This window comes from Gopherus evgoodei, chromosome 1 (assembly GCF_007399415.2).
Source record: "Gopherus evgoodei ecotype Sinaloan lineage chromosome 1, rGopEvg1_v1.p, whole genome shotgun sequence".
Lineage (NCBI taxonomy): Eukaryota > Metazoa > Chordata > Testudines > Testudinidae > Gopherus > Gopherus evgoodei.
The window spans coordinates 150,201,377-150,228,436 of record NC_044322.1 but is presented as its reverse complement, the minus strand read 5'-3'; the positions used below and the strand labels follow the sequence as shown (position 1 = coordinate 150,228,436).

Genomic DNA, 27,060 nt, shown 5'->3' with positions numbered 1-27,060 from the left:
GCAGGAGTCAATACATGGGTGGGGGAGGTTCATGAAGGGGAAAGAAACACAGCAGTCACACCGTACCCTGGCCCATGATGAAACTCGTTTTCAAGGCTTCCTTAATTGCCTTTGTCTTCCCTCCCTCCCTCCCTCCCATCCTCCTCCAAAAACCCCTACTTATGTATTTTTAATCACATGCTTTTAAAAGCAAGAGGGAGGGTGGGTTGCTTACAGGGACTGACTTTTAATAAAGAATACAATGTTTTCTACAGATAGTAACTTTATTTCAATAAGCAAGCTGTTATTGGAAGGGTGGAGGGAAGCTTGCTTGCAGCAGCAGGAGTCAATACATGGTGGGGGGGGGTTCATGAAGGGGAAAGAAACACAGCAGTCACACCGTACCCTGGCCCATGATGAAACTCATTTTCAAGGCTTCTCTGATGCGCACCGCTTCCTGGTGTGATCTTCTAATTGCCCTGGTGTCTGGCTGCACATAATCAGCGGCCAGGTGATTTGCCTCAGCCTCCCACCCCGCCATAAAGGTCTCTCCCTTACTCTCACAGAGATTGTGGAGCACACAGCAAGCAGCAATAACAAAGGGGACATTGGTTTGGCTGAGGTCTGAGCGAGTAAGTAAGCTTCTCCAGCGCGCCTTAAGATGGCCAAATGCACATTCTACCACCATTCTGCATTTGCTCAGCCTGTAGTTAAGCAATTCCTGACCACTGTCCAGGCTGCCTGTGTATGGCTTCATGAGCCATGGCATCAAGGGGTAGACTGGGTCCCCCAGGTTAACTACAGGCATTTCAACATCTCCAACTGTAATTTTTTGATCTGGGAAGTAAGTCCCTTGCTGCAGCCGTTTAAACAGAGTAGTGCTTCTGAAGACATGAGCGTCATGAACCCTTCCCGGCCATCCCACGTGGATGTTGGTGAAACATCCCTTGTGATCCACCAGTGCTTGCAGCACCCTTGAAAAGTACCCCTTGCGGTTTATGTACTGAGTGCCCTGGTGCTCCTGTGCCAAGGTAGGGATATGGGTTCCATCTATGGCCCCCCCACAGTTAGGGAATCGCATTGCAACAAAGCCATCCACTATGACCTGCACGTTTCCCAGAGTCACAACCTGTCGTAGCAGCAGCTTAATGATTGCTTTGGCTACTTCCAGCACAGCTGCCCCCACAGTAGATTTGCCCACTCCAAATTGATTCCCGACTGACCGGTAGCTGTCTGGCGTTGCAAGCTTCCAAAGGGCTATTGCCACTCGCTGCTCCACTGTGAGGGCTGCTCTCATCCTGGTATTATGGCATTTCAGGACAGGGGAAAGCAAGTCACAAAGTTCAAAGAAAGTGCTCTTACGCATGCGAAAGTTCCGCAGCCACTGCGAATCGTCCCACACCTGCAAAACTATGCGGTCCCACCAGTCTGTGCTTGTTTCCCGGGCCCAAAATTGGCGAGGAATGGTTAGAACCTCCCCCATTACCATCAGGAGCTCCAAAGCGCGGGGGCCCGCGGTTTCGGAGAACTCGGTCTCCAAGTCCTCATCAGTCTCTTCGCCGCGCTGCCGTCGCTGCAGCATCCTCTCCTGCATTTGCTGCTCATGGTTCAGCATAGACAGCACGAGAATGCGTGAACTGTTTACAACGTCCACAATCAAGGTACTGATCAGACCAGGATCCATGCTTGCTGTAAAATGGCGTTTGCTCACTTCAACCAGTAAAAAACACGTGAAATGGCTGTCTGCTGCTTTCAGGAAGGGAGGGGGTGAGGCTGTACCCAGAACTACCCACGACAGTGATTTTTGCCCCATCAGGCACTGGGGTAGTAACCCATAATTCCAAGGGTCAGGGAACACTGCAGGAACTGTGGGATAGGTACCCACAGTGCAACGCTCCTGAAATCGATGGACGCCAGGGACCATGGACGCACACCACCAATGTAAGGTGCCCTAGTGTGGACGCGTAAAATCGATTTTATAAACCCTGTTTTATAAAATTGATTTTACTAATATCGATTTTAAGCTGTAGTGTGGACGTACCCTGAGTCACTGTTCCAGGTTCTCTGCAGACTCATGTAGAAGCCTCTGCATTGGTTACACTTGATTTATGTTTTTGAGAGCTTTTTACAACCACCAGAGGATTTTTAATGAAAACTGAGATTCCAGAGAACACCCCAGCAGCCTCAGAGAGTTGCCTGTATGCTATATAGCCATGAATCAACCTAAACTAAGCCATGTCTAAAATATTACCTCAGAAAAAACTCAATTAGATTTGTACTACTCCAACTTTGCTGCAATCTGCATTTTAATAAAGCTGGCTCTCCTTGACAATTCCTTTCTCAGTCTCCTACCACCCTAATCTTCCTCAGACATTCTCTCTTAGCTACCCATTCCTCATCTTTGCTGGGTGCTGCTGGCTTGTACTACTGCGCTGTTAAATATTTGCTTGATAGCCAACTATTACTCATAATCCTGCTGCCCAGACCACCTGTTACCTCTTTCCTTGCTTGTCCTTCCACAGCTGCCACAACCCATGTGAATTCTCCTCTTTCAAGAAGTCCCCCCACAGCCACAATGGTCTGTTCTTCTCCACATCCCAGTTCCAACCCTGGACAGTAGGAGATGAGAAATGATTACTGTTGATTGCTTTAAAAACAACAAGAACAAATAGCTCCTTCAAAACCGCTGAGGCCTCATGAACCTGATTAATATAACCATGACTTTGGGGATCTGAAATGGTGCTTTTGTGTGTCTGTTTGAGAATCTGTGCCATTCTCTTTTGCTCAATATTCTTTGTCAGGTACTTGGGCCTTGTTCCTGCTCTCCTTTTAGTCAACAGTAAAACTCCCATGGATTTAAACAAGGCAGGTTTGAACCTTTAATAGCCTCAGAGCCTAACAAGTTTTTGCTAATATTACATTTAATATTTACCAAAACAGACGTACATATTGATGAAAATATCTTATCCTAGCCTGCATTGGTACCCTATTCTTGCTTCAAGCATAGTGGGCATGAGTGACACAGGGGAAAAAATCCCGGAAGCACCAGGTTCTCCTGGATTAAATTCAAGAACATATAATACATCATATAGAATAATTAATTTCCCTCATAGCATATACAGATAGTCTGACACTGTGAGATATAACAGATCATAAGCCTCTCAGTAATCCAAATGATAAATAAGACTATACGTACTGCCAAGAAAATGCAGGATGAATCTGATAGCTACCTAGGGATGTATGAAGAGAACATTAGTGGCACTTACATTATATTATAAATTAAGATTTTATTTGGCCCTTAAAGAGCTGTGCATACTATAGCTATTTCCCTTTGAATAAAATTAGGAATAAATAATAATATACCAGATGCCGCAAGGTTTGGTATGTTTTGTGAAGAATTTAAATTGGAATATAGGGAGGGAAAATTAACAAATAGTTAAAAATGAAAAAACTGAATATTTTTGCCAGTATAATTTCAGTGCCTTAAATTAAGATTAGTTTAGAAGTGCGAATATTGGATTTGCTATGCTAAATCAGACTCTTTGTCGATCAAGTCCAGTATCTTGCAGTGATAATGGCCAAATCCTGAGGTTTCGGAGGAAAATGTCTCAAAAAATTGCCTAATTATGCAGTGTGGTCCAGTCGGAGCATAATTCCTTCTTTATACCAGTAGATGTTATAATTAACACAGCATTTTCATTAGTTATCAAGGAAAAAGTATTTCAATTTACATAGTTTATTCTGTTAAAATAGTGTAGCTAAAGCAATATCAAATATTTTGGAATCAAAATTACACTGTATTCAGTATTTCAGTCTATCAAATATTGTACAACTTACATTTTAATATATACAGCATTCACTTTGGTTAGCATTGTATTAAATCTTTCTATTTTCTTCCTAATAGCATCTCTTACTTAAACTCTGGATAGTCAGATATCTCCCTTCTCCTCTCTGATAAGCGTGACTAAAGCTTTAATTACTCTTTTATTAACCATGGTTTTAGAATAGGCTCTTCCATTCTATTTTGAATCTAAATAAAAAAGATTAGAAATCTGATTTTGGTGTTTTAATAATGGATTTAACATGGAGAAATGGTAGGTAAAATGAGATTTGAATGCATGCAGACTCCACTGTCAGTTTTTTTAAATGACTTCTTTCCTCTTATTCTAGATTAAGAGACTTTAAAACTGGCATATACTTGATGAAAGGGAACATTAATACTAAAAGCAGCATGCTTCTTCAGTTATTTTCTCTCCTATTGTTTGATATTTGTGCTTTAATAAGAATTTGTAAGCCCAACATCTTTTCCTGTGTGATACAGTAATGAAATCATTATTGCATGTTTTTAACATCACAAGTTACTGCCATGGAAACAACTGTGATTTCATAAACTTGTCATTACCACCTTTAGTACTGTATCAAATAGGATGAGAACATACAGTTGAGAAGGAATAGAGTCTTTGGATGGGTACAGAGTCTTCAATAACTATTAAATATAAGAAGAAAATATGTGAAATACAAGTGGAATTTATAGTAAAAATGTGAATTATAATGTCATACAAATGAACGTTTCATCCACTATGAAAGTTTTACTTTAAATTCTCAAAATTTCTAATTGAGTGCTGAGTTCTAAAGGTAGAACATGTGTACTTGATCAAAACTTGCCTTTGTACTAGAATCTCTATATCCAGCATTAGCATAAGTAGCATACTATAGTGTAGCGTGGACGTGTTTCAGCTAAGGTTGTTGTTCAACAGGATAATTTTAAAGATCATCTTTATAAATCATCTACATAAATGTCATGTTATCTGAGAAATTTGCATTAATTTCCTAAGTAGTTTATATCCGCCATTTAACTCTGGATTTGATTTTATTAAATCGTTTTTCGTCAGCAGTACAGTGTCGGAATGTATTTTCCATCAGTGAAGTCAATGGAGTTTTCTGTCGACTTCAGTAGGTGCTAGACTGAGCCCTTAATGAAGAATTTAACTCCTTTGTGTGTCACCTTATAAAACACATCTGAACGTTTTGTTTTGAAAAGAAAATATCATCATGGTTACATGTATTTTTACTTGCAAGATGAACTTTTGTTATTTTTCTCTCTACTGCTAATCTTAACATAATTTTGCTTTTCATAACAAATTTTATAAAACAGAAAAACCCATATATAGACATAGAATCAATACATTTTAATAAATACAGAGAGAAAACAAAAGCCAAAGAACAAGACTACTGAAGCCAAAATATATTTCTCAGACAACATATAGTAAAGATGGGCCTTAAAGACAATCCCAGATTAAAATATATCCAAGCCTGAGCTGCTCAAAATATAGAAAAATAGTTTTGTTTAAAAAATATAGAAGTTGTTTCTTTTGGCACTTCCAGGCCTGCTCCTGAAGGAAAGATTGTGGCTTCAGTTGTCAGGTCTGGAAGTTGTTCCTGATCCCCTTGAGTCCAGACCCCTCTCCTTTCCAAATGGGAAAGTGGGTCTACGGGGTTTCCTTGGGCTCTGCGCAGGTTACCAAACCACCCTCTCATATTCCAGGGTGGAGAACTGGGTCCAGGGAGTTCTGGCACTACTCTTTTGTGAGTCGAGAACTATTCTCAACTCCTGACCACCAACATTATAACCAGCTCTATTCAAGATTCACAAATATTTTAATTATGAGTACACTGAGTGCCATTAAAATTGTTCCCTTTACTACATCATGGTGTTTGCCTTCATTCTGTTTCATTAATTTTACTACTCTATGTAATAAATGTCAAGATTTTAATAACATCACCGCACTTCATAGAAGGTCCATGCTGAGAGAATGAGCTATGCTCAGCATTGCACCTAACAATATAAAAAGCATTAATGGTACTAAAGCTAAAGATAACTATTATCTTTCCCATAAATTGGAAAGTTTTAATGCCCATGGTGAAAAGTAGGCATGTATCGAAGAATGTGCAGAAACGAACAATGGTTGATGAACATTTTGTGATACAATTTAATTCCCCCCTTGATAACTGATAAAAACTTTCAGGATCGATAAAGGTGTTGCTGAATCACTTAACTCTATTAAGACAGAAATGTGCAGTAAGGCTATCGTACAGTTTCATTTTAGTCTTATGTATAATTGTGGCAGAGTCGTTCAGAGTTTGAGAGAACCTTACTCTAATCACTAATCTAATTAACTAATCAGGTTCATACAGTAATTTCTCAAATAATAATAAGCCTTCAGACCACTTTGATATGTCAAAATAACTTTGTTTTATTTAGAGCGGCATTTGCCCTTCTAGCTGATAAATCAGCTATAGTTTACTAAGCAACATTTTGGTATGTCTACACTGCAATAGACAGGTGCATTTGCAGGACACAGGAGCATTCTCAAACTAGCTCTCTAAAAATAGTGGTGTAACTGTGGTGGCTACCCAAGTATGTACCCAGGGGTCTGCCCAGGATTGTACTAAGTGTCTAGCCTATGCCACTATGCATACCACTCTGGCCACACTCCAACTTCTAGTAAGAGAACACAATCAAAGCTAGCTTGGCTGTGCCTATGTGTGCTGCAGTCGCACCTCCTAATGACAGTTTTAGACATACTTTACAGAAAGGGTAAAATATAGTTACTTGGATTTTGATAGTGCAAGGCTTTTTTTAATGTAAAGTTGATTGATTGATCAAAATATTGATGGTAAATACTAGATTGCATGTGTACGTATTTGTATTTTATGAAAGACACTGGCCCAATTTTCTTTCTATACTTCTAAAATGGTATACAAGATTTATTGTCTTTTGTGATTTCTTCTTCATTTAATTAAAAAAAAGAACATTAGATAAGATTAAAAACGAGAGAGAGAGGAGATCATTTTAAAATTAAGGAACACTGAGGGCTTTTTTTTTTTTAGGTCTCTTTCAGTTGAAAGTATTGTTTTCAGTTTTAATAAGAAGAGAAAGCTATAAGAAGGGCAACCTGCTTAATTGTTGTAGGCTATGTTAACCAAAGTCTCAGTACCCATCAGATTTTCTGTCTGATATTAACTTACCCTGTAATAAGAAGTTACTGTCCACTAAGCATGTGCTAACCAATCCATCTGCTTCAGCTGAGGACCTGGTTGTCTTTGTATGACTGACATAAATGTAGAGCAACAACTATAATTTTGCATATACATAGTTAAGCCAGATAACTGTGTGTGGAATAGCAGCCTGTATTGCTGTGATGCCTCCTTCAAATTTGTGAATCGGGCATTGAGTTGTTATATGTTCCATGGTCTGTTCTGGGTGAACACCGTTGCTCACTGGAGAATCTTTAATTTTCCATTTGTGTTTCAAGTATGCGCATCTGGCATGGTTTGTGAGGATACGGTTTAGGGTTGCCCATGAGCTTCATGGGAGATCGAAACCAGGGATCTTCTGCGTCGAGTCTTTCACAAGGTGTTTATTTGTGACTTCATATAAACTCAATTCAGCTTTCCAAGCTTCATCAAGGTTGAAGTTGCATTATTGAAGGTTAGATGCATGGGTCCAAAAGGACTTACATGACTTCAAGCAGTAGTGACCAGATGTTGTTAAAATCTAGGTGGATGGGAAGACATGGTGGAAAATAACAGCCTTCATGTGGCCCGCTCTGTTAAGTGAGAAATCATGACTAATGGCATCAACCTGGTAACCAAACATTGATCAGTGATCTCCTGGTCTTCAGAACAATTCAAGCACCATAACAGCCCTGTTCAGGGCAAAGTAACATGCCACATAGGTTGACCTGATAATGGAACAGAATGGGGAAATTTAGGTACAGGGCTAGTGTATCTTTTCTTGTTTGGATCCACTATATGTTTTTTCCTGCAACTGGAGTGGTTGGCACAAAGGGTAAAGGAATGAATTAAATATTAGAGTATATCCCCGGCAAACCTTAAGGGCCTGATCCAACTCCTATAAAAATCAACAGATGTCTTTCAGTTGACTTTTATGGGACTTGGGATCAGGGCCTTAACAGACACAAATCTTAATTTTTTTTAAGATGGTTCAGATGCTCCACAAATCTTTTTCTCATACAGTACTGTCAGCTCTTGAATTTAAAATTAATAGACTATACATTTAGTTATAATAAACATTAGTAACCTTGGGAGTTGAAAATGCTGATGTGTTTACATGTGATACATGCATGAAGGTCACATGGGAAAGCAAGCATTCTGCTTTTAGACAGTTGAATATACTCTATTAATACTGCTTTTTAAGAGTTCTTTCTTTTTCTTTACAAAGGAACATTTTTTTAAAAAAGATTCATAACCTTTTGTTTCTCTACCTTTTAAGTACTGATTATGCATTCAAATAAAAATTGTCTTTGGCAAATATGGACAGTTGCTCCTCTTCTGTGGAAGAGTCTACTCTAAACAGGAGACTGACCAGGATTGTAACCTTGAATTTGAATCCTGGGAGTATGGGGTTATTTTGAATTCAAATCCTTGGATTTAAACTTGACCATACTGGTGTGATTTAAAGACTGGTCTAAAACTGCAAGGAGCCTATTTCCTTGTTCCCTTTTACATGCAAATGTAATTTCATAAAATGAGTAATTCCCATTAATTTTTAGGCACACAGAGCTGAGGTCTTAATTTTCACAAATCACTACTGTCTAATCTTGAAAGAGTTACACTATTTCTTGAGTGTTCTGTCACTTGGAGCTGAAATCTCCCAAGCACGGCTCATAATATTTTGTCTGCACTTGAATTTCATCTGCAGATTCTAGTCCATATTCAGCTTCTAATCCAATCTTGATATTCCAGATCCTAATGCTGCTTCCTTGACTTTAGTTATTATTAAACTTCGCTACAGCTGTCTAAAATTGTTTTAGTATATAGCCTATGTAAATAAGTTCTGAGTGCTTTTCAAAATCATATTTGATTTTGTATCACCAAAAAATAGATCAAGACGTTTCTGTTGTCTCAGTTGACTGAGAGATTCTTAATTTAAACCTCTATAGTGAGGTACAAAACTATGAACTTTATGGGCTGCACTGTATAGCTATTGGCATAACACTCATGAAGACCTATCCTAGCATGCATTGTGCTCAGTGTAAATCTGAAAAAGATTCTGTAAGGGTATTTTCTGTTCTACTCAGGAAACTAGAATGGATATCTCTGGAACATTACAGCTTCTTTATTTGAGAGTAGATTATAGAAGAGGGAAAATACTCTTAAATAATCAGGATTTTTAAAATAAAACATTTGGAAGATCCAGTTTGACTCAGAGTGGAATTTCAGGTGTGTCTAAGATGGATTTTTAAAGGTGTTAGGTGTTGCAATGCTGAGTACAGCAACACCCAAACTGATTTAGGAGCCACAGACTCATAATTCAAAAGGGTTTTAGGCACTTAGGAACCAAATCCCATTGACAGTCAATGCTTCCTGCTCCAAAATTAATATGCAAAATAAATACCCTGGGAAATAAACTTTTTGTGCTCTGTAATAAACTTAGTTCTTAGCATTATTACACATTTTGTTCATATGTTGCTCACGTACTGTAAGGACCACTCACTCATAACATTACAATACTGACTTTCAAACTACTGGATTAAGTAGAAACCATCTGAGTTCTAATAGTGACACACACCAATGTAGTATCAGAGCCATCTCCTAAGGACTTTAAAAACAAAAGAAAAGAAACGCCATCTCTTCCTTTACAGAAGTTAGAAATAAATGCTTAAAACATAATTAAAATTTAATTTTTTAATTCTTTAGTATGGAGGAAATACAGTTTAGGAATTTTAATTTATTTTAATAATAGTAGCAGGAGTAGTAATATATATTGCCATGGTGCCTAGGAGCTCCAGTCATGGACCAGGACCCCATTGTGCTAGGTGCTTTACAAACATGGAACAAAAAGACGCCAAAGAATTTACAATCTAAGACAACAGATGGATATAGACAGACTGAGAAGTACAACAATGAGGTAATACTGGACAATATGATAGGCAGTGGTCTCAGCACACCAGCAGCCTAACCGCTGTCAAGTTTTTTGTAGGCCTCATGGCAGAGGAGAGTTTTAAGGAGCATAATGAGTTAGTTTTGTGGATGTTCCCATTGAGCTTCTCCCAAGTCTGAGATGCAGCATGAGAGAGATCACAAAAGTGTTCATTTCAAATTTTAACAACTGAGAGATGGAAGCTGGCATCATGGTCGGACATGAGGTGGGACTTGACCTATATTGAATGAGAGATGGTGGTAGATTGGGGATAGGTTGTGAAGAGCTTATTTAATACAGTAGAAAAGTGGAAGCCAGTGAAGGGGTGCAAAGAGAGGTGACATCAAAGTGATGGGCTAGAAAAATGATCTTTGCAGCAGTGTTCAGAATAGATGCAAGAATTTGCAGACATGAGATAAGAGCCTGGGTGAGTTGTTTAGCTGTGTGGATGGGTAGGCTGAATCTTGGCAATGTTGTTCAGCGCTAATCTGCAATCCAGCCTGGATGTGAGGACCTAGAGAGAGGTCTGAGTCAAAGATGATACCCAAGTTATGGGCCTGAGTAACAGTTAGAATGATGATGGTGTCCACAGTGGTCAATTAAAGAGGTAGCTGGGAGAGTTATATTCAGAGCTTTCATTTAGACATGCTGAGCTTGAGTTGACAACAACACAGTCACAAGATGATGTCAGAGAGACAAGTCAGGATTTTATTTTGGACAGCAGGACACAAGTTTGGGATAGAGATAGTGCCCATTAATTTCAATGGGTTTTTTTCCCATAGGCTTTTGTTCTGTTTCTTTCAATTCTAGTGAAGTACTATCTGTTTAAAATTAAGCAATTACAGAAAAAGGTCTGTTTATTATGCACTTACCTGCTTTAGTGATTATCCTTTCAGAAAGGTTCTTTCGTTTACAGCATCTAGAATCAATACACAAAGTACAGGATTAAGTGATGAATTGAGAAATTTTAAATCAAAGATTGACTACTACAGATGAACTTACCTATGGCTTTGTTTAAAATAACTGTTCAAAAATGATGAGTTTTTTTATGCTGACCCTCCTGTTTTTCCAAGGTGTATGTGTGTGTCTAAAAGGATAATAAGCCTGCTAAACATAGTGTGTGGGAGGGGGGGAATACCATCAGAGTCAAATTGTTAAAAAGGGAATTTACTACATGGGAATAAAAGAAAATGAAAAGAACTAGCTATCTAAAATCTAGATTATTCTAACACAATTTTGTGCATTGATTTATATTTATATAAATATTTTAAACTTCCAAAAATATACTCTTACCTGGCAAATTTGCCACACATCAGTTTAAGTTGGGGTATTAACTTCTCATTAGAAGCTGTTTCTCCTGTGCACAGAAAGCAATCTTTTAACATGGGTGATTTTGAATCCTCTACCTATGCAGTAGTAACATTTTTACACACATTTTTGCAAAATCAATTCATTGCTTGGACTGTGAAAGGTTCACTTCATTGATATCTTAGTTCCGGTTGAATAGTTGTTCCTACTATTAAAGTTCTGTAGCACTTGATTTCAAATATTTTAAGATATACACATGGGCAGATCCAGAAGATATGTCCAGTGTCAGTTTCTGCTTGACATATTCAACACCAGTTGTTCTCAGCCCATATTTAAACCATCTTCTGGCTTTTGACACTTGCCATGTCATCTGTTTAACTGCATACTGGGTATTTATGTTAAAAACATATATATTAATTTTTCACTATGTATAGTGATTACTATCAAAAAGTCAATATTTGCAATGGAATCTTTGATTATTCCTTACATTTAAAGTAGAATATGTGCGTAGTAATGTTTGGTAAGTATTAAGTAGCTCATAACTTCTTATATAAATATTTCACAGACTATTTTAAAAAAAAATGTTCAAGCAATGAGAAAATTAAGTTTATTGTGGGGAAAAAAAAAAGCTATACCAGTCTACCAAAATTAGATAAAATATGTGCTTGATGATTTGGAACAAATTATGATTATATTAGCAAAACATATAACTAGAGGTGTGTGGAGGATGGACATTTTCATCAGAAATTTCAATTTTTTTCTTCATTTTAAATCAGAACAAAAATTAAAATATTGAATTCTCTGCAAAGAAAAATTCAAAATGTCTGTGTGCCACCTGTAACTGGGGTACCACTGAGTCCCCCTGACCCACCAGCCTGGGCTCCCTTTACATGGTACTGCTGTGACAAGCCCCCTCCAGCAGACATACAGGTAGGGACACACCCAGCTGTAGCTACACACAGATGCTGAGATCACCTCTGCGTGGGAAGGCTTCCCTAAGGCACCGCCCAGTTCCTAAGGCACCCCACCTTTGAGGTGTAAACCCCAAAGTATACTTTCTTGCGCTGTACAGGGAACTGTAGAGCATAAGCTCATGAAATTCACCTCCTCCCTCAATGTGGGGAAATATATGCAACACCTTTCTGCCATCAGTTATGATTTCCACGCACTGGTTTTAGACAAAACAAAAATAAGTATATCACCCAAAATATAGATGTTAAGTGATTATAAGGGATAGCAAACAGATCAAAGCAGATTATCTAGCAAATAAACAAAACTGCAATCTAAACTTAATATACTCAAGAGATTGGATATGAGTAGCAAGTTCCTTTCACAGGCTAGAAATCCCTCTAGCCTGGGTTCAGCCCTCCTCCCCTAGTCTAGTTCCTCAGGCGTTTCCAGTAGGGAGTCAGTGAAAAACCACAGTGATGTCACACCCTTGCCTTAAATAGCTTTTGCATATGGCAGGAACTGTAATGGTATGGAACCTCCTGCTGGTCACCCAGGGAATTAGCATTTCCAGCTCCAGAGTGCCCTCTGCAGGTTGGTGTCCCGCTTACCGCTGGGCCCGAGTCCCTTCTGGACTCTGGTGCCCCTTTCAGGCTGGGGTGTTGCCTCCTAGCAGTACCCCCACAGATCTCCTCCCTGGTGAACCTCCACCCTCTATCCCCACCTCTCCTCAGACTATGGCTACTGCCAGTCTTGACCTAGCCCCTATTCACTGGGGCAGACTGCAGTGTAAATGCCACTCATCACTGGCAAGGGGAATTTGGACCTGCTGCCTCTGCCTACCCCTTGGGCTGCCCTCTGCAACCCCAGTATCCTTTCCTTGGTCTTTAACAAGGCCTGTAGCCTGGGGGATTTCCAGGCCAGAGCTCCCCAGCTCCTGTGGCCTTCCCCCTGCCCTGCCCCACAGTACCTTTCTTTGGCCTTTACCAATCCCTGCAGCCTGGGGGGTTTCTAGGCTGGAGCTCCTCAGCTTCTCTAGCCTTTCCCCAGCCCTGCTCCAGTCTCGGTACCCTGCTTAGCTTCTAGGAAGCCAGGTCCTTCTCTCTCAAAAGGTTAGAGAGTGTATGTTCTAGTCTCTGGCCCTCTGCCCTCTTATAGGGCCAGCTGTGGCCTGATTGGGGCGTGGCCCCACCTGTGGCTGCATCCCCCAGTCAGCCTGGCTTTTCTCCACTGCAGCCCTATCCCAGGGCTGTTTTATGCCCTTTGAGGCAGCAGCGGAGTGACCACCTGCTACAGAACCCTTTGTCTTCTGTCTTGGTTCCATACCGGTCAGTGGAAAAACACTGGTATTCCAAGATGGAGTCCAGTACCAGGTGACTTGATCACATGTCTCTGTAGGGACAGAGCAACCATGATCTGGAGGTTGTTTGTAGCATCCTCAGGAAGGCTCCCCAGTGGAAGATTATCATCTTCTTAGACCTTTTGTTTTCCTTAATGGCCCTTCCCAGCCAGCAATCTAGATTGCTTGCATTCTAACTAGTGGGTGTTCCCCAGGTGTAAACACATTTGTAATAGAAGCATAGGCAATATTCCTAACTTCAGATACCAAAATGATACATGCTTACAAATAGGATAATCATATTCTGTGAATCATAAGCTTTTCAATGATATCTTACAAGACCTATCTTGCATAAAATCATTTGATTGCTTGAAATATTTTGTTTGGCTTTGATTAATATGTAGTATAATATATAGTTTAAATAAATATAATACTACATTTTTTAAAAAAAATGAAACATTTAATTCCAAGAACGTTGAACAGGGTGTTCGAGGAACTATTTTTCCTGGTTTTTCTCTCAAATTAAATTTCAGTAAAATAAATGTGATTTTACTGAATTGTTTTCAATTTAAACAGAACTATAGATAGAAAATGGTTCCATTTGGAACTCTTTTAACCATCTCAGCAATTAAAACTTACTTTTATATGATCTGAAATTCTCTAAATTTAGCTTACATTATGAGCAACTGTCCCTCCTGTGGAACATTCTCCAGTGAGTCAATCTAGGCTTAATCATCTCCCTTATCCAATTTAACAGCTATTACATTTTTTTGGGAGGGAGTCATGGTTTAGTAACTAGAGCTTTACAGGACTTTTCCATCAAAATGTTTTTGGAATGGAAAATGCAGTTTCAGCAAGATCAAAATTTTCCACATAAAAAGACGTGAAATATTTCATTTGGGCTCGAAACCTTCCAGGTTGTCTAAATGAAACAAAATGTTTCATCGAACCCTGAGCTGCACCCACCTGGGCTGTCCCATCAAGGCCAATAGAGTAGAACAGGAACATGAGGCAACCAGACTGCAGCTCCCACAGGCACTGACTCTTATTTATCCCAGTGGGTGCTCCAACCCTGCCTCTTCCCACCCCCTCCCCTGAGAGCCCCCAGCCCACTGAACAGCTGTGGCTGGTGGATGCTGAGCAAAATCGGCATCTGTGACTCCTCCAATGAGGCCCTGTGGCAGTTTATGCAGACATAGCTGGACGTTAAACCAAGCTGAAACAAAATATTTCAACATTTTTTGCATAGAAACTTTCTGTACATTTATGGCCCTAAAAAAGAAAAATAAAAGAAAAGTGTGTATGTGTTTTGGCTTTGTCCCAAATGAGAATTCCCTCTCCCCTCCCATATTAAAATATTAGAATTTCCCATAGGGTGGAAATTTCCAGTTTTTGACCAGCTCTTAATAGTAAAATGCACTGGTTTGAAGTGCCAGCAATAAATAGATAATGCCTAGCTAGTAAAGTGAGAGATTTCACATTGACTGGTTCAAATCAGGATGATCAGGATGGGCAAATTTCAGTACCACCGGATGTCTCTTAGTACATTGCCACAGAAATGAGTTGTGGCCTCTGTTTCCATCCATTTGAAAACATAAAATGGCACCTTTGTTGGCAGTCTCAGCAAATGGAATGGGCTTGGAATCCAAACTACCATCTCAGATGAATGTATTGCCTTTCTAGGTAGTGGTTTAAACCCATTTGTAGGACAAGGTAAACCTGCAGTACTGTACAGGGCTGGCTTGTGAGCACCTTCTAATACAAGTATTAAATTTAACTTTTAAAAAGTGCAAGTGTAAGCAAACCTTTCTGCTTACTGATTTCTTACATATAAAAATGTAAATGATGGTTTTCCTTGTTTCTAGCTTACATAAAATTCTCATGGACCTGCAGAATCAGCAACTAACACAGCTATCTGACTGGCTAGCAAAAACAGAAGAAAGAACAAAGAAAATTGAGTCAGAGCCCCTGGGCCCTGATCTAGAAGATTTAAAACATCAAGTAGAAGAACACAAGGTAAGCTATTTTACATACGTATGTTACTGTTGGAGTTGAAATATTGTTTAAAGAAGGAACATGTATCAATGACCTTTTCACATTTTTAAAGCTCCAAAACTAGTATTAGAGAAGAGTGGGTTGCATTCATTTATTCGTTTATTGAAGTTTAAGCTTTTCAGAATGACCAAGTCTTTGTATAGGACTGCATTGCAATTCAGAATTTGTTAATAAGACTGGGATTTTCTTTGTTGTTTCTCATATTCAGAATTTACTAGACTAGAAATTCTGGTTGGATATCAAGAAAATAGGCAATTGTAATATCCTTTTTAATCCAAAGCATAACATTTTAGATTTTATTACTCCCATGTTTCTTTCTTCTAGTCATCTTGTGCTTTCTTATTTGTGTGCTCTAGTAGCAACGAGACACAATTAATTGTTATAATTGGGATTCCAAAGCTCAATAGCAGTACTGGGACTCTGAATATGTAGCCCCTGAGTATTGTAAAGTTATCCAAGTGTAGTCTGTAGCTTTGTAATGGAAGAGGGTTTTTTTGAAAAATGTATTTAATTGTGAAAAATAACAAACCAGGAATTGGGGAAAGAAAGATATTTGACCAAGCTTGTTTGTATTCTCATGTAGAAAAGTGTTTCTTAAATTGGAATGATTAAGAGTTAAAACTGCATAAATTAAAACTAATATAAACATAGGCAAATAAATTCAATACAGCAAAGAAGATATAATTCTGGTAAGGCTGTGATGATCACTTTTAAAAGGAGTCTTAAAAGTAGAGTTACATAAAGCAGATTTTTAATATGGTGCTAAATTCAGTAATTCTTTCTGCGTATTTGTGTGTGTGTGTGTGTGTATATGTATATATATATAAAAACATGTATGCATCATGATAGAAAATAGGAAGATAAATATCGGAAAAAACATAAGGCCTGGGAGATGTGATACCAGAAAGTGTGAAGAGATTAAGATGTTCTTCAACTCTGTTAGTAGTTCAAATCCATTTCAGTTATAGTGCCCAGACGTTTTTATCATTTGATCCCTTTTATCATCTTGGAATGAGTTGATAGTTTTAGCCCAATTTGCCATCTGAAATGCTAGATTTTTTTGGAAAGCTGCTTGTTGTTTCATGCACCTTTGTAGCACATCACATCACTGAAAGTTCAGTAGTGTTGCCTTGCAGAGAAACTTGAAGTATCTCCCCCCCCATTTAAAAGATTGAAGAAAAAAATGTCAGTCATAAAAAGGGTCTTGCCTGGTAAAGTGATCTTTGTGACTTAATATACTAGGAAAAACATGTTCCCCTTAATGCACAACAATAAGTTGCCTTGCATTGTATAAAGCAGTCTTCCTAGTGTCAGTAGAGTGGATGGGATGTAACATCCTTCACTTCCTCGAAATCCCCATTGAAAGGAGAATCAAAGCAATTCTACTCATAAGTAGTCTCTGCTTAGTTATTAGAATTCAGGCACATTCTAAACTGCCAACCAGCTGAGTGATTAGAAGGAATCTGGCACGTTTTTACATCACAAAACCTACCATCATAAATTAAACCAATATATGGCCCCGGGGCGGTAGCAGAGGCCAAGAACTGCATGGAGACTGAACTTTTCACTTAACCATGACACAGAAGAGCTCTCATACCAGTGAGAAACTCTGGAAAAGCTAGTGGTGGTGCTGTTGATGCTTCCTGTGCGTTAATTAGTCTGTGGGTAAATTGAAGATTTCAGTTTCCAGGCTTTCTAGTCCAGTCCATTTTCTGAGCACTAAATAAAACTTTTTAAAAAAAAATGGCAAGTAAAGGTGAAAAGATAATCTGAAGCTGAAAAATATACATGACAAATTCAGTCAAAAATTGGTTACTGGGTTCTTGTTTTTTCTTTTGACATGTATGGTTTTCAATGCTAATAGCATTAAAGCTAATAATTTCTTGTGCCAGTGAAACACTACATTCCCTTTAAGAACTTTGATCTTAATGGATATAATGGGTGCATCTCTTTGTTCTGAGAGTAAAATTCTGGCCACAGTGACGTCAATGGAGTGTTTCATCATTGACTTCAGTGGGGCTAGGACTTCCACCCTGGGTCTTCAGGGTATTCAGAAATTTACCTCTCCCATGTACTGATTCCACATTTCTGAATGTGATGAGTCATTTAACATTGTAGATGCATACTTTAAAACTAAGGTTTCAACTCCATCTTTTCTACCAAGGGATCATTCAGACAGTAAAGTAATAAAAAAGAGTTTTTTTCCCCTCCCCACTGAGCATGGATTAAAATTCTTCTCAGTACTACGTACTGTCTGTAGATAGTAACTGGAGGACAAGATGTTTGCAGACATTTCAAAACTATCTGCAACATTCACATAGAATTTATTTTGTATTATATTCTACATCAGTGCCCCCTGATTCCTGCAGTATAACAAAGCTGCATACTGCAGCAAAGATAAAAATTCATGACAGTATATAGTGTGTGAGGAAAACAGTTGAAACCAAATTTTATTGCATTAGATATGAACACAAACAAAACAGTAGGTACTTAATTTCAGGATAAGGTATAAGTAATCTCTAGTTTTGAAAGTTTCACATCCTTCACATGGATGCATACATTCCCAGTTACTGCATAGTTTTAGTATTGTGGCATTTGCTGGGAGGAACTGGGCAATTCAGAAAGCAAAAATGAGAAGATGACATCAAATTGGGCAGTTACAGACAGAATGGTGGGTAGGTTTGTTGGATGGAATGCAGCAACCTCTCTCTTTCTCTCGTGTGTTTCTATTATACTTATTCTTTCTCCTTATCTCCCTTTGATTAGTTCCTGGCCCCTTGTTTCCTTCTACACCTAGAGTATCTGTTTTGTTCATTTTATTTTCTGCCTCTTGACTCAAACTCTGTATCTTTGGTTATTTTTAATCTCCCTTTTCTGTATGTTGTGTCAAAAACTGCTCATGCTTTTGAGACTGATACTCTGATTTCTCTTTGTGGGCCCAGGTAGAGTGAGTGAAATCCAATCCTGAGAAGAGAAACCATTCAGTAAAACAGATCTAGGATTGATTGTTATTTACGGCCAGGAAAAGACAGAGGAATTCTTACCAGCAAGCTCCCCTTCTTAACTTAGTGTTGTACGAGACTTTCAGCTGAACAGTATAGAAAGGACAATTTCTATCTGAACTGCACCAAAGACAAACTCCAGGGGGTTTTAAGGCCACAAAAAGGAACATGTTTACAGATCCCACATTAGATTTGCCAAACTACTTTGGCATAATTGTCCAAGAAACTGCAAAAAAGCATTTGACCTGTATTTTAGGTATTTTGTCTGCTTCTGCAAGTAGTCTTGGCTATGCATTTTAAAAACTGAAAGAATTCTGCCTACCTGAGAGAAACTGAAGATTGTTAATTTGCCTAGAAAGGCTGCATATTTAAGATTTTGTGATTTAAACAAAAATGCACTTTTAAAATTATGTGTAGATTTCACTTTGTACAGTTAAACTGGCTAAAATTTTCAGAAGTTTAGAGTTTTGCTGGAGAATTGTGCAAAATTTTCATTGTAAAAATAAAATCTTGGAAAGTTGCCACTTTTGGAGTTTGCAATACGTCCCTAAAAATGAAAAGGTATGTGGGGAATCAAGGTTGACCATGGAATTTCCCCTCCACCCCCATCTGGATACCTTCACCAGTATCCCAGTGCTTGATTTGTAATGTTGACCTTTGTTAGTTGGAAATGGTCACACAATTTGACACATGGTAGTGGTTCTGGTTATTGTGTGTGAAATTCTGGCCTTTAAAAAACAATCCATTGACTTCAGTAGAGCCAGTTTGGAAAAGTGTTAGCCAGAGACATTTTGACTTTTTTACTAAGGAAGATGCTGCAATTACATAGATTCCTGTGAGCTAGTACAATACTCTGCCTGTGCCTCTTTTGATCAAATTGATAACTGTATATTTTGGGAATCATTTTTGTTAGAAGTAATAATAGTAGACCTGGGAACAGATCTGTCATTAATAGCCTTCAGGGTGGTGGGTTGGGTGGGTTGGTTTGTTTGTTTTGAGAATCTGTAAGCCTACCACTGATTTTGATTTATTAGTGGGGGAGGGGCTGGGGGAATACAAGGAGCACACAGAGAGAGCAGAGAGTCCTGTATTATTTAAGGCTATTTGCCTTGCTTACAGTCTCCCCCCTGTCCTATGTATTGCAGATGCTGGTTACATTTCTCTCTGTATAACATTGCTGTATTCTGTCATGTTGAAAGATGACTATCCTCTGATGATCTTTTGTCTTTGTTACATGACTGTCACCTGCCTCATTCTTAAATAAGTCTGATACAAATTTGAGCTGTTGCCTTGTTTAATCCCCATTGCCTCTAGGCATAGGAAACTAGCTTATTGGATTTCATTCTGCATGTCTGAGACTTACACTGTGAAAATTGGGGTACTCTCCTGTCAAATCTCTCAACGATGTAGTTAGGGAGCTCACTGGATTTTTAACTTTCTGACATTATAATTGAACCATTCTAACCCAAACACCCCGCTGACTGGAGGATCTGGATCTAATTTTGAGACCTGGGCCCTTCTCTGGTTTTCATGTCACTGAACAGCAATTGTACACAGCTGCTCACACTCCTTCCACAAAAATCATGTTTGAGTGGGTAGGTATGAATAGCCCCATTTTTCTTTTTTGATTCCAATTACTTTGATACATGGCACAATTATATACATCATCTGTCAGAGAAAACCATTCTATTCTCTGAAACATCTGTTGTATGCTGCTGTGGAAAAGGGCAGTTTGTCCACTGCAGGCAGAGTTTATTATTTGAGACTATATTGATTTATTGTTATTTTATCCTTTTACTCCTTGATTTAATTGTCAGAGAATCAGTCAGCTAAGCACATTTCTAGTGACAAGAGCGGTGAGGTAGTTCATGAAGCAGAATAGGAGCTCTATCTAAATCTGCTTTTGGTGCTGCTAGATTACTTTATTATTTTTGTTATCCCAACATTTGTTCGATTGTGCTTTTGTCACTATGTGTGAATGGTGCCCAGTTATATTTCATCAGTGATTTGATACAATGCAGTTGCTGTTAAGAATGGGAAGGAATCCTATTTTTGTTCTTGCATTATACTTTGTTCCTATGCCATGACAGTGAGAGAGACAAGGTAGGTAAGGTTGCATATTTTATTGGACCAGCTTCTGTTGGTGGAAGGTTCAAATTTTCAAACCAAACAGTTATTTAGGTCTGGGGAAAGAAATCAGTAACTGAGCTAAAAACAAATTTGGATTGATAGTTAAGAGTAGGGAGTAACAGATGTCACTTGAGAGGGAGTGGGTAATAAATATTAGATTGTCACCCAGAAGGGGTATGAAGTGAAAAGTGTCCACCCATGGGTGATGTGGTGTTTTTGTCTTCTATAATTTTTCAGCGTGAGTTCATTTGAGAACATAGTGATTGTCTGGTTTCACCCAGTACAGAGGTCAGAATGAGTAATAATATAGTACATATGATATGCAGAGCTGCTACAGGAAATGACATTTATATAGCAAAGGTTCCCTAACACTTTCAATTATGTGACCTGTTTTCAGTTGCTTAAACCTTTTCTAGACTTTACCTATTCTGGCTGAAATTTTCCAAGTTTTCTCTTTCCCGAGTTTTTTTGGTGATGTTTGTTTTTCAATGTTTAACCTTACCTGAGAGCAAGGAAAGGGGAAAAATAGGTAGTTTTGCCAGTGTTAAGTCCACTCCTCCTCAATAATTTCACTGAAAAGCTCTGGCAACTATAGTGTTTCAAACATGGCAATGAGATAGCCCTGGGATCAAAGAGGTGTCTGTTACTGTCCCCATGAAAAGATACCAAAATTTATCCCAATTATAAGTCTCTGAAAATTGCTATTTTTACATGCTCAGAAGAGCTTGATTCTAAAATCTTTGACCATCCCGTCTGCATTGAGAATGCCTCACAGAACCCCCTGGCTACTGGCTGCACTGAGTGTGTTCCAGTCTCAGGGAGAAACACTAGATCTGGAGAACAAGGAAAAGAAGACTACAACAGCAACTATTTTGGCCTAGGGGGAAGTATACCAGGCTGAAAAACAGAAAGAGACCATGAGTTCAGGTCTCAACAATTCCAGTGACTGAAGTTAATAATTTTGTGCCATTCAAAGCTCTTATTATTGAACTACACTCCTCTCTCGTAGATTCTAGTCTGCGGCTAGCTAGTGAAATTCGCATGCTCTATTACCCTTCCTTGCAGTCTGTGAAGAAAGAGGGAAAGGGGTTTGCTTATGCCTTCTCCATGCCTTCTGAGGCTCCCCTCTACCAGGGTAATCCCAAGTGGAGGACTTTCCCTCTTGCGTAAGTCCTCTGCAAAGAATTTCTCAGGGGAATGGAACAAAACTGAAAATCTGCCCCACTATATTGATTGTGGCCATTCAAAATAATAAGGGAATGTGGTCTAGAAGGAATTACTGTAAGGTAGGCACATAACTCATTGAAAGACCATACTCAATATGTACTGATCAATGGATCACTGTCAAACTGGGAGTGCTTGTCTAATAGGTATTATGTGAGGGTCTGTGCTGGGTCTTATATTATTCAATATTTTCATTAATGACTCAGATAACGAAGTGGAGTGTATGCTTATAAAATCTGTGGATGATACAAAACTGGAAGGGATTACAAGCACTTTGGAGGACAGCATTAGAATTCAAAATGACCTTGACAAATTGGAAATTGTGCTGAAATCAAACATACTTAATTCAATATAGCCAAGTGCAAAGCACTACACTGAGGAAGGAAAAGTCAAAGCACAACTACAAAACAGAGAATAACTAGAAAGGCTGTAGAACTGCTGAAAAGGATCTGGAGTTATAGTAGATCACAAACTGAATATGAGTCGTCAGTGCAATGCAGTTACAAAAAAGGCCAATATATTCTGAGGTGCATTAATAGGAGTGTTATATGTAATGCACAGAAGGTAAATGTGTCCAGGTTTGGGTCCACACTTTAAGGAAGATGTGGACAAATTGGAGATAGTTTTTAGGAGAGTAACAAAAATTATAATGATAAAAGGTTTAAAAAACCTGACCTATGAGGAAAGGTTAAAAAACCCAAAACTGGGCGTGTTTAGTCTTGAGAAAAAGGTGACCGGGGAAGAGGGGACCTGATAAATCTTGCAATATGTTAAGGGATATTATAAAGAAGACAGTGATCAATTGTTCTCCCTGCCCACTGAAGGCAGGACAAGATATTATGGGCTTAATCTGCAGAAACGGAGATTTAGGTTACATATTAGGAAAAACATACTAATTATAAGGGTGGTTAAGCTCTGGAATAGGCTTCCAAGGGAGGTGTGGAATTCCTGTCCATTAGATGTTTTTAAGAACAGAGTGGTCAAATGCATGTCAGGGATTTGGTCCTGCTTCTTCGCAAGGGGCTGGACTAGATGTTAGTTGGAGGTGGCTTCCTGCCCTGATTTTATGAGAGTCTCTCCATTATCAAAATGTTAATTGACAGTATGCGGGTGTTACTTTGTAAGTATAATTACCAAGAGAAAACAGGTGTAAACTGAAATGTGTTACATAAGAACATAAGACTGTCCCTACTGGGTCAGACCAAAGGTCCATCAAGCCCAGTATCCTGTCTATCGACAGTGACCAATGCCAGGTGTCCCAGAGGGAGTGAACCTAACAGGTAATGATCAAGTGATCTCTCTCCTGCTATCCATCTCCACCCTCTGACAAACAGAGGCTATGGAGACCCTTCCTTACCCATCCTGGCTAATAGCCATTAATGGACTTAACCTCCATGAATTTATTCAGTTTTCGTTTAAACCCTGTTGTAGTCCTAGCCTTCGCAACCTCCTCAGGCAAGGAGTTACACAGGTTGACTGTGTGCTGTGTGAAGAAGAACTTCCTTATTTGTTTTAAACCTGCTGCCCATTAATTTCATTTGGTGGCCCCTAGTTCTTATATTATGGGAACAAGTAAATAACTTTTCCTTATTCACTTTCTCCACACCACTCATGATTATGTATATCTCTATTATGTATACCTCCCACTTAGTCTCCTCTTTTCCAAGCTGAGAAGTTCTAGCCTCTTTAATCTCTCCTCATATGGGACTCATTCCAAACCCCTAATCATTTTAGTTGCCCTTCTCTGAACCTTTTCTAGTGCCAGTATATCTTTTTTGAGATGAGACCATCACATTTGTACACAGTATTCAAGATGTGGGCATACCATGAATTTATATAAAGGCAATAAGATATTCTCCCTCTTATTCTCTATCCTTTTTTGAATGATTCCTAACATCTTGTTTGTTTTTTTGACTGCCACTGCACACTACATGGACATCTTCAGAGAACTGTCTGCGATGACTCCAAGATCTCTTTCCTGATTAGTTGTAGCTAAACTAGGCCCCATCATATTGTATGTATAGTTGGGGTTATTTTTTCCAATGTGCATTACTTTACATTTATCTACATTAAATTTCATTTGCCATTTTATTGCCCAATCACTTAGTTTTTTGAGATCTTTTTGAAGTTCTTCACAGTCTGCTTTGGTCTTAACTATCTTGAGCAGTTTAGTATCATCTGCAAATTTTGCCACCTCATTGTTTACTCCTTACTATGAAACACGCAGATGGATGGTGACTTCTGCATATTAAGGTTTCCTGATTTTTCCCAATACAAGAGCTTTTTCAGTTGCTTATAACTTTGCCAAACTTTAACCATTTGGGATGAAGTTTTCCATGCTAGATCTGTCTCCCACTGATTTTTTTTTCTTTGAAAATTTCAGCTTAACAGTTCTGTCATTCTTGAGAATTAGGGTAGGGAAAAAATTGTGAGACCCCTCCCCATGTTAAATATAATCTATCAACTTGTGTTTTAGATGCTCTAGTGTCCCCACGCTTTAGAGCAGGGAATTAACATTTGATGGATGGGTCATCTTTGTGACAGGGATGTACTGTTACTATCTCCATAAAATACTGCCCAAATTTGGCTAAGTTATAAAACTTTTAAATATTGCAGTTTGCTTATGCTCGATAGAGATTTGTTAGATTTTAGCAGTATAAATCCCCAAAGGTCCTGTCTTCGCTGATCATGCTCCAGCCTGGAGCTGGGCAGGATTTTCTTTGCAATTTGTAACTCTGGGGTGGTGTTAACTGGATCTGGGTCTGGGCATCAGAACTCATAACAGGGAGCCTGCATTTTGATAGCGATCCCCACCCCTAGGTCAGGCAGTAGAGGGCACAACTTCCAGACCTGGGGAAGCATGGAAATGATAGAATTGGACAAGTCTAGGGAGAGAGACTGGGGCAACAAGCTGACAACTTTAATTCACCTCTCCTGTGCATATATTTTATTATAATCTTTAATTACATCATCACATACTGGCTTTTTCCACCGGACCCTTGCCTTTTTCAGTGCACAGGGCAGAGCTGCTCTGGGGACGCAACAAGGTTGTGTAGTAAAGGATATTGTTGTCTGTAGGACCTCTGTTTCACTTATTGCAGAAGTTAGAAGGAGAACAAGCAAGGGTCACAGGAAGAGAAAGGATAGTCTCATGTCTGAGGCAGTTTTATGCTGCCCTATGGAATTCAGTTCTACAGAGTTCCTGTGTGATATTGGGCAAGTACTGAAACCAAATTTTTTAAAGGTGATTTCTATATGTTCCTCTCTGAGTTCCTGACTTGAGACCCTGGGATTTGATTTCCAGAAGTGCTAAGAAGTCAGTAGGAACAGTACTTGCAACATATAAAGTGTTATGCAATGCTAAGTACTATGGTCCTCAGGCTTTAATCTCTCTATGCCTGTAAAATGGGCATGCTTCCACTCATCTGAAAATAAATTCAGTAATGTTTGTAATGCACTCGGACTGTCATGTCTAGTGCCAAAGAAAAGGCCATGAGGTAATTAATACTCAGTAAATAAAAGAAAACAAATGTCCATTAAGGTAAAATGTAAACTATCTTCAGAGCAAGGTTTGAATAGTGTACAGTAAATAAGGCAGGGGCTACACGTTGAACAATGAGGAGAAAAAACATATTGAATATGCTGCTCATTAAGTAGGCACCAATCATCCTGTGTACTGATTGAAGCAGGGGTCCTGTGGCAAAAATAGTATGTGATCATGTAATTAAAGACTGCATCATAATGCACCCACAACAGGGGGCAAAGTTAAGGTTGCACAGGCAACCTTAATACTAGTATTTCCTAAGTTTTGCGTATTCGACATTGCAACATTAATAATGTTCTTTAACGTAGTTTTTATGTGTAATACTATAACACATACAAACACTGTTAAAAAAGTAATCTAATAGCCATTTAAAATGAGTAAGCTATTGATATTTATAAAATGTCAACTGCACAAACTCAACAAATCTTTTTCAATCCAAAGTTTCATTCTGAATGTTGATGAGAGAACTAAACACTTAGAGAAGAAAGACAGATTGAACTAGACAGTTTTCAAGAAAGGGACAACTATATTTGCATATTGTAGCACCTTACTGCTCATGTATTCCCATTTTTTAGTAAATGAGATTCTACTCTGGCACAGAACTGTGTTTGGGGACTGGAATCTTCCTGTCTAAAGAGCGATAATAGATTTTTTCCCCCTTTTCTTTTTAGGCACTTCAAGAAGACTTGGAACAGGAACAAGTCAGGGTGAATTCCCTTACTCATATGGTAGTTGTGGTGGATGAAAGTGGTGGAGATAAAGCTACTGCTGCACTAGAAGAACAACTTCAGGTAAATGTTGAATTACTTTATATATTAAAAAGTAGCATCCATCTTAAACATCCCTCAAGAAATATTTGAGATTGTTTGTTTTTAAAATATTTTTGTCAGTCCTGTTTTTATGTGCATGGCTAAATGTAAATATTTGGGGGGAAAGTGCCTTAACTATTTAAAAATATGAAGTTTTTTTGGTATGAAATCAGAAAAAGGGGTTACATGCCATCTGTAAACTAAAGATAAAAAGCAATAGTCCAGCCTTCCTGCACTATGTACACAAAACCCTTCTTTTAGGTTCTCTGGTACAACATTCACTCTGACAATATGTCTGAAATATTTGATCAAAATGAGCTTTAAATGATTTGGTAAGCTCTGAGTTACTCCAGACACAGTGGTACAAGCATACCTGTCCTGTATGCAATCTCAACCACCTTATCTTATTTTCTCATTTTTTTCTGTGTGCATTTGTTTTGTATCCTGGTGAAATGTCGTCTCTCCAGCCAGCTACTTCAGGCTGCTTCTCTCTGACATAGTTTAGTCTCATGCTCAATCTCCAAATAGGGGAATGAGAGGGAAACAAGTTGGCTGCAACCGTTTTAGGACTCAGACATAAACAAGCATTTCACGTTCATCTGGTTCAACAACAAAACTGAGTTGTTTGCAACCATCTCTGTTCCTGATGCTGCATTATCCTGTGCCACTGGGGTACTGAAATTACAAAAAGAGCAATTCCTAAAGACATGCAGTATTCATTGTGGCTGATCAACTGAGGAAAATTGTCATAACATGGAACAACATACCACAGCATC

General features: G+C 38.7%; 1 protein-coding gene across 9 annotated transcripts in view; it reads left to right on the top strand.

Moving 5' to 3' along the window:
- Nucleotides 1-27,060, top strand: part of DMD (dystrophin) — a 1,715,077-nt gene that overhangs the window by 374,012 nt on the left and 1,314,005 nt on the right. For all 9 annotated transcript variants that reach the window (XM_030575515.1, XM_030575505.1, XM_030575489.1 and 6 more), the window contains 2 exons: nucleotides 15,386-15,536; nucleotides 26,147-26,266. In XM_030575515.1, coding sequence (XP_030431375.1) covers nucleotides 15,386-15,536; nucleotides 26,147-26,266 — 271 coding nt within the window. The remainder of the gene's footprint in view (nucleotides 1-15,385; nucleotides 15,537-26,146; nucleotides 26,267-27,060) is intronic.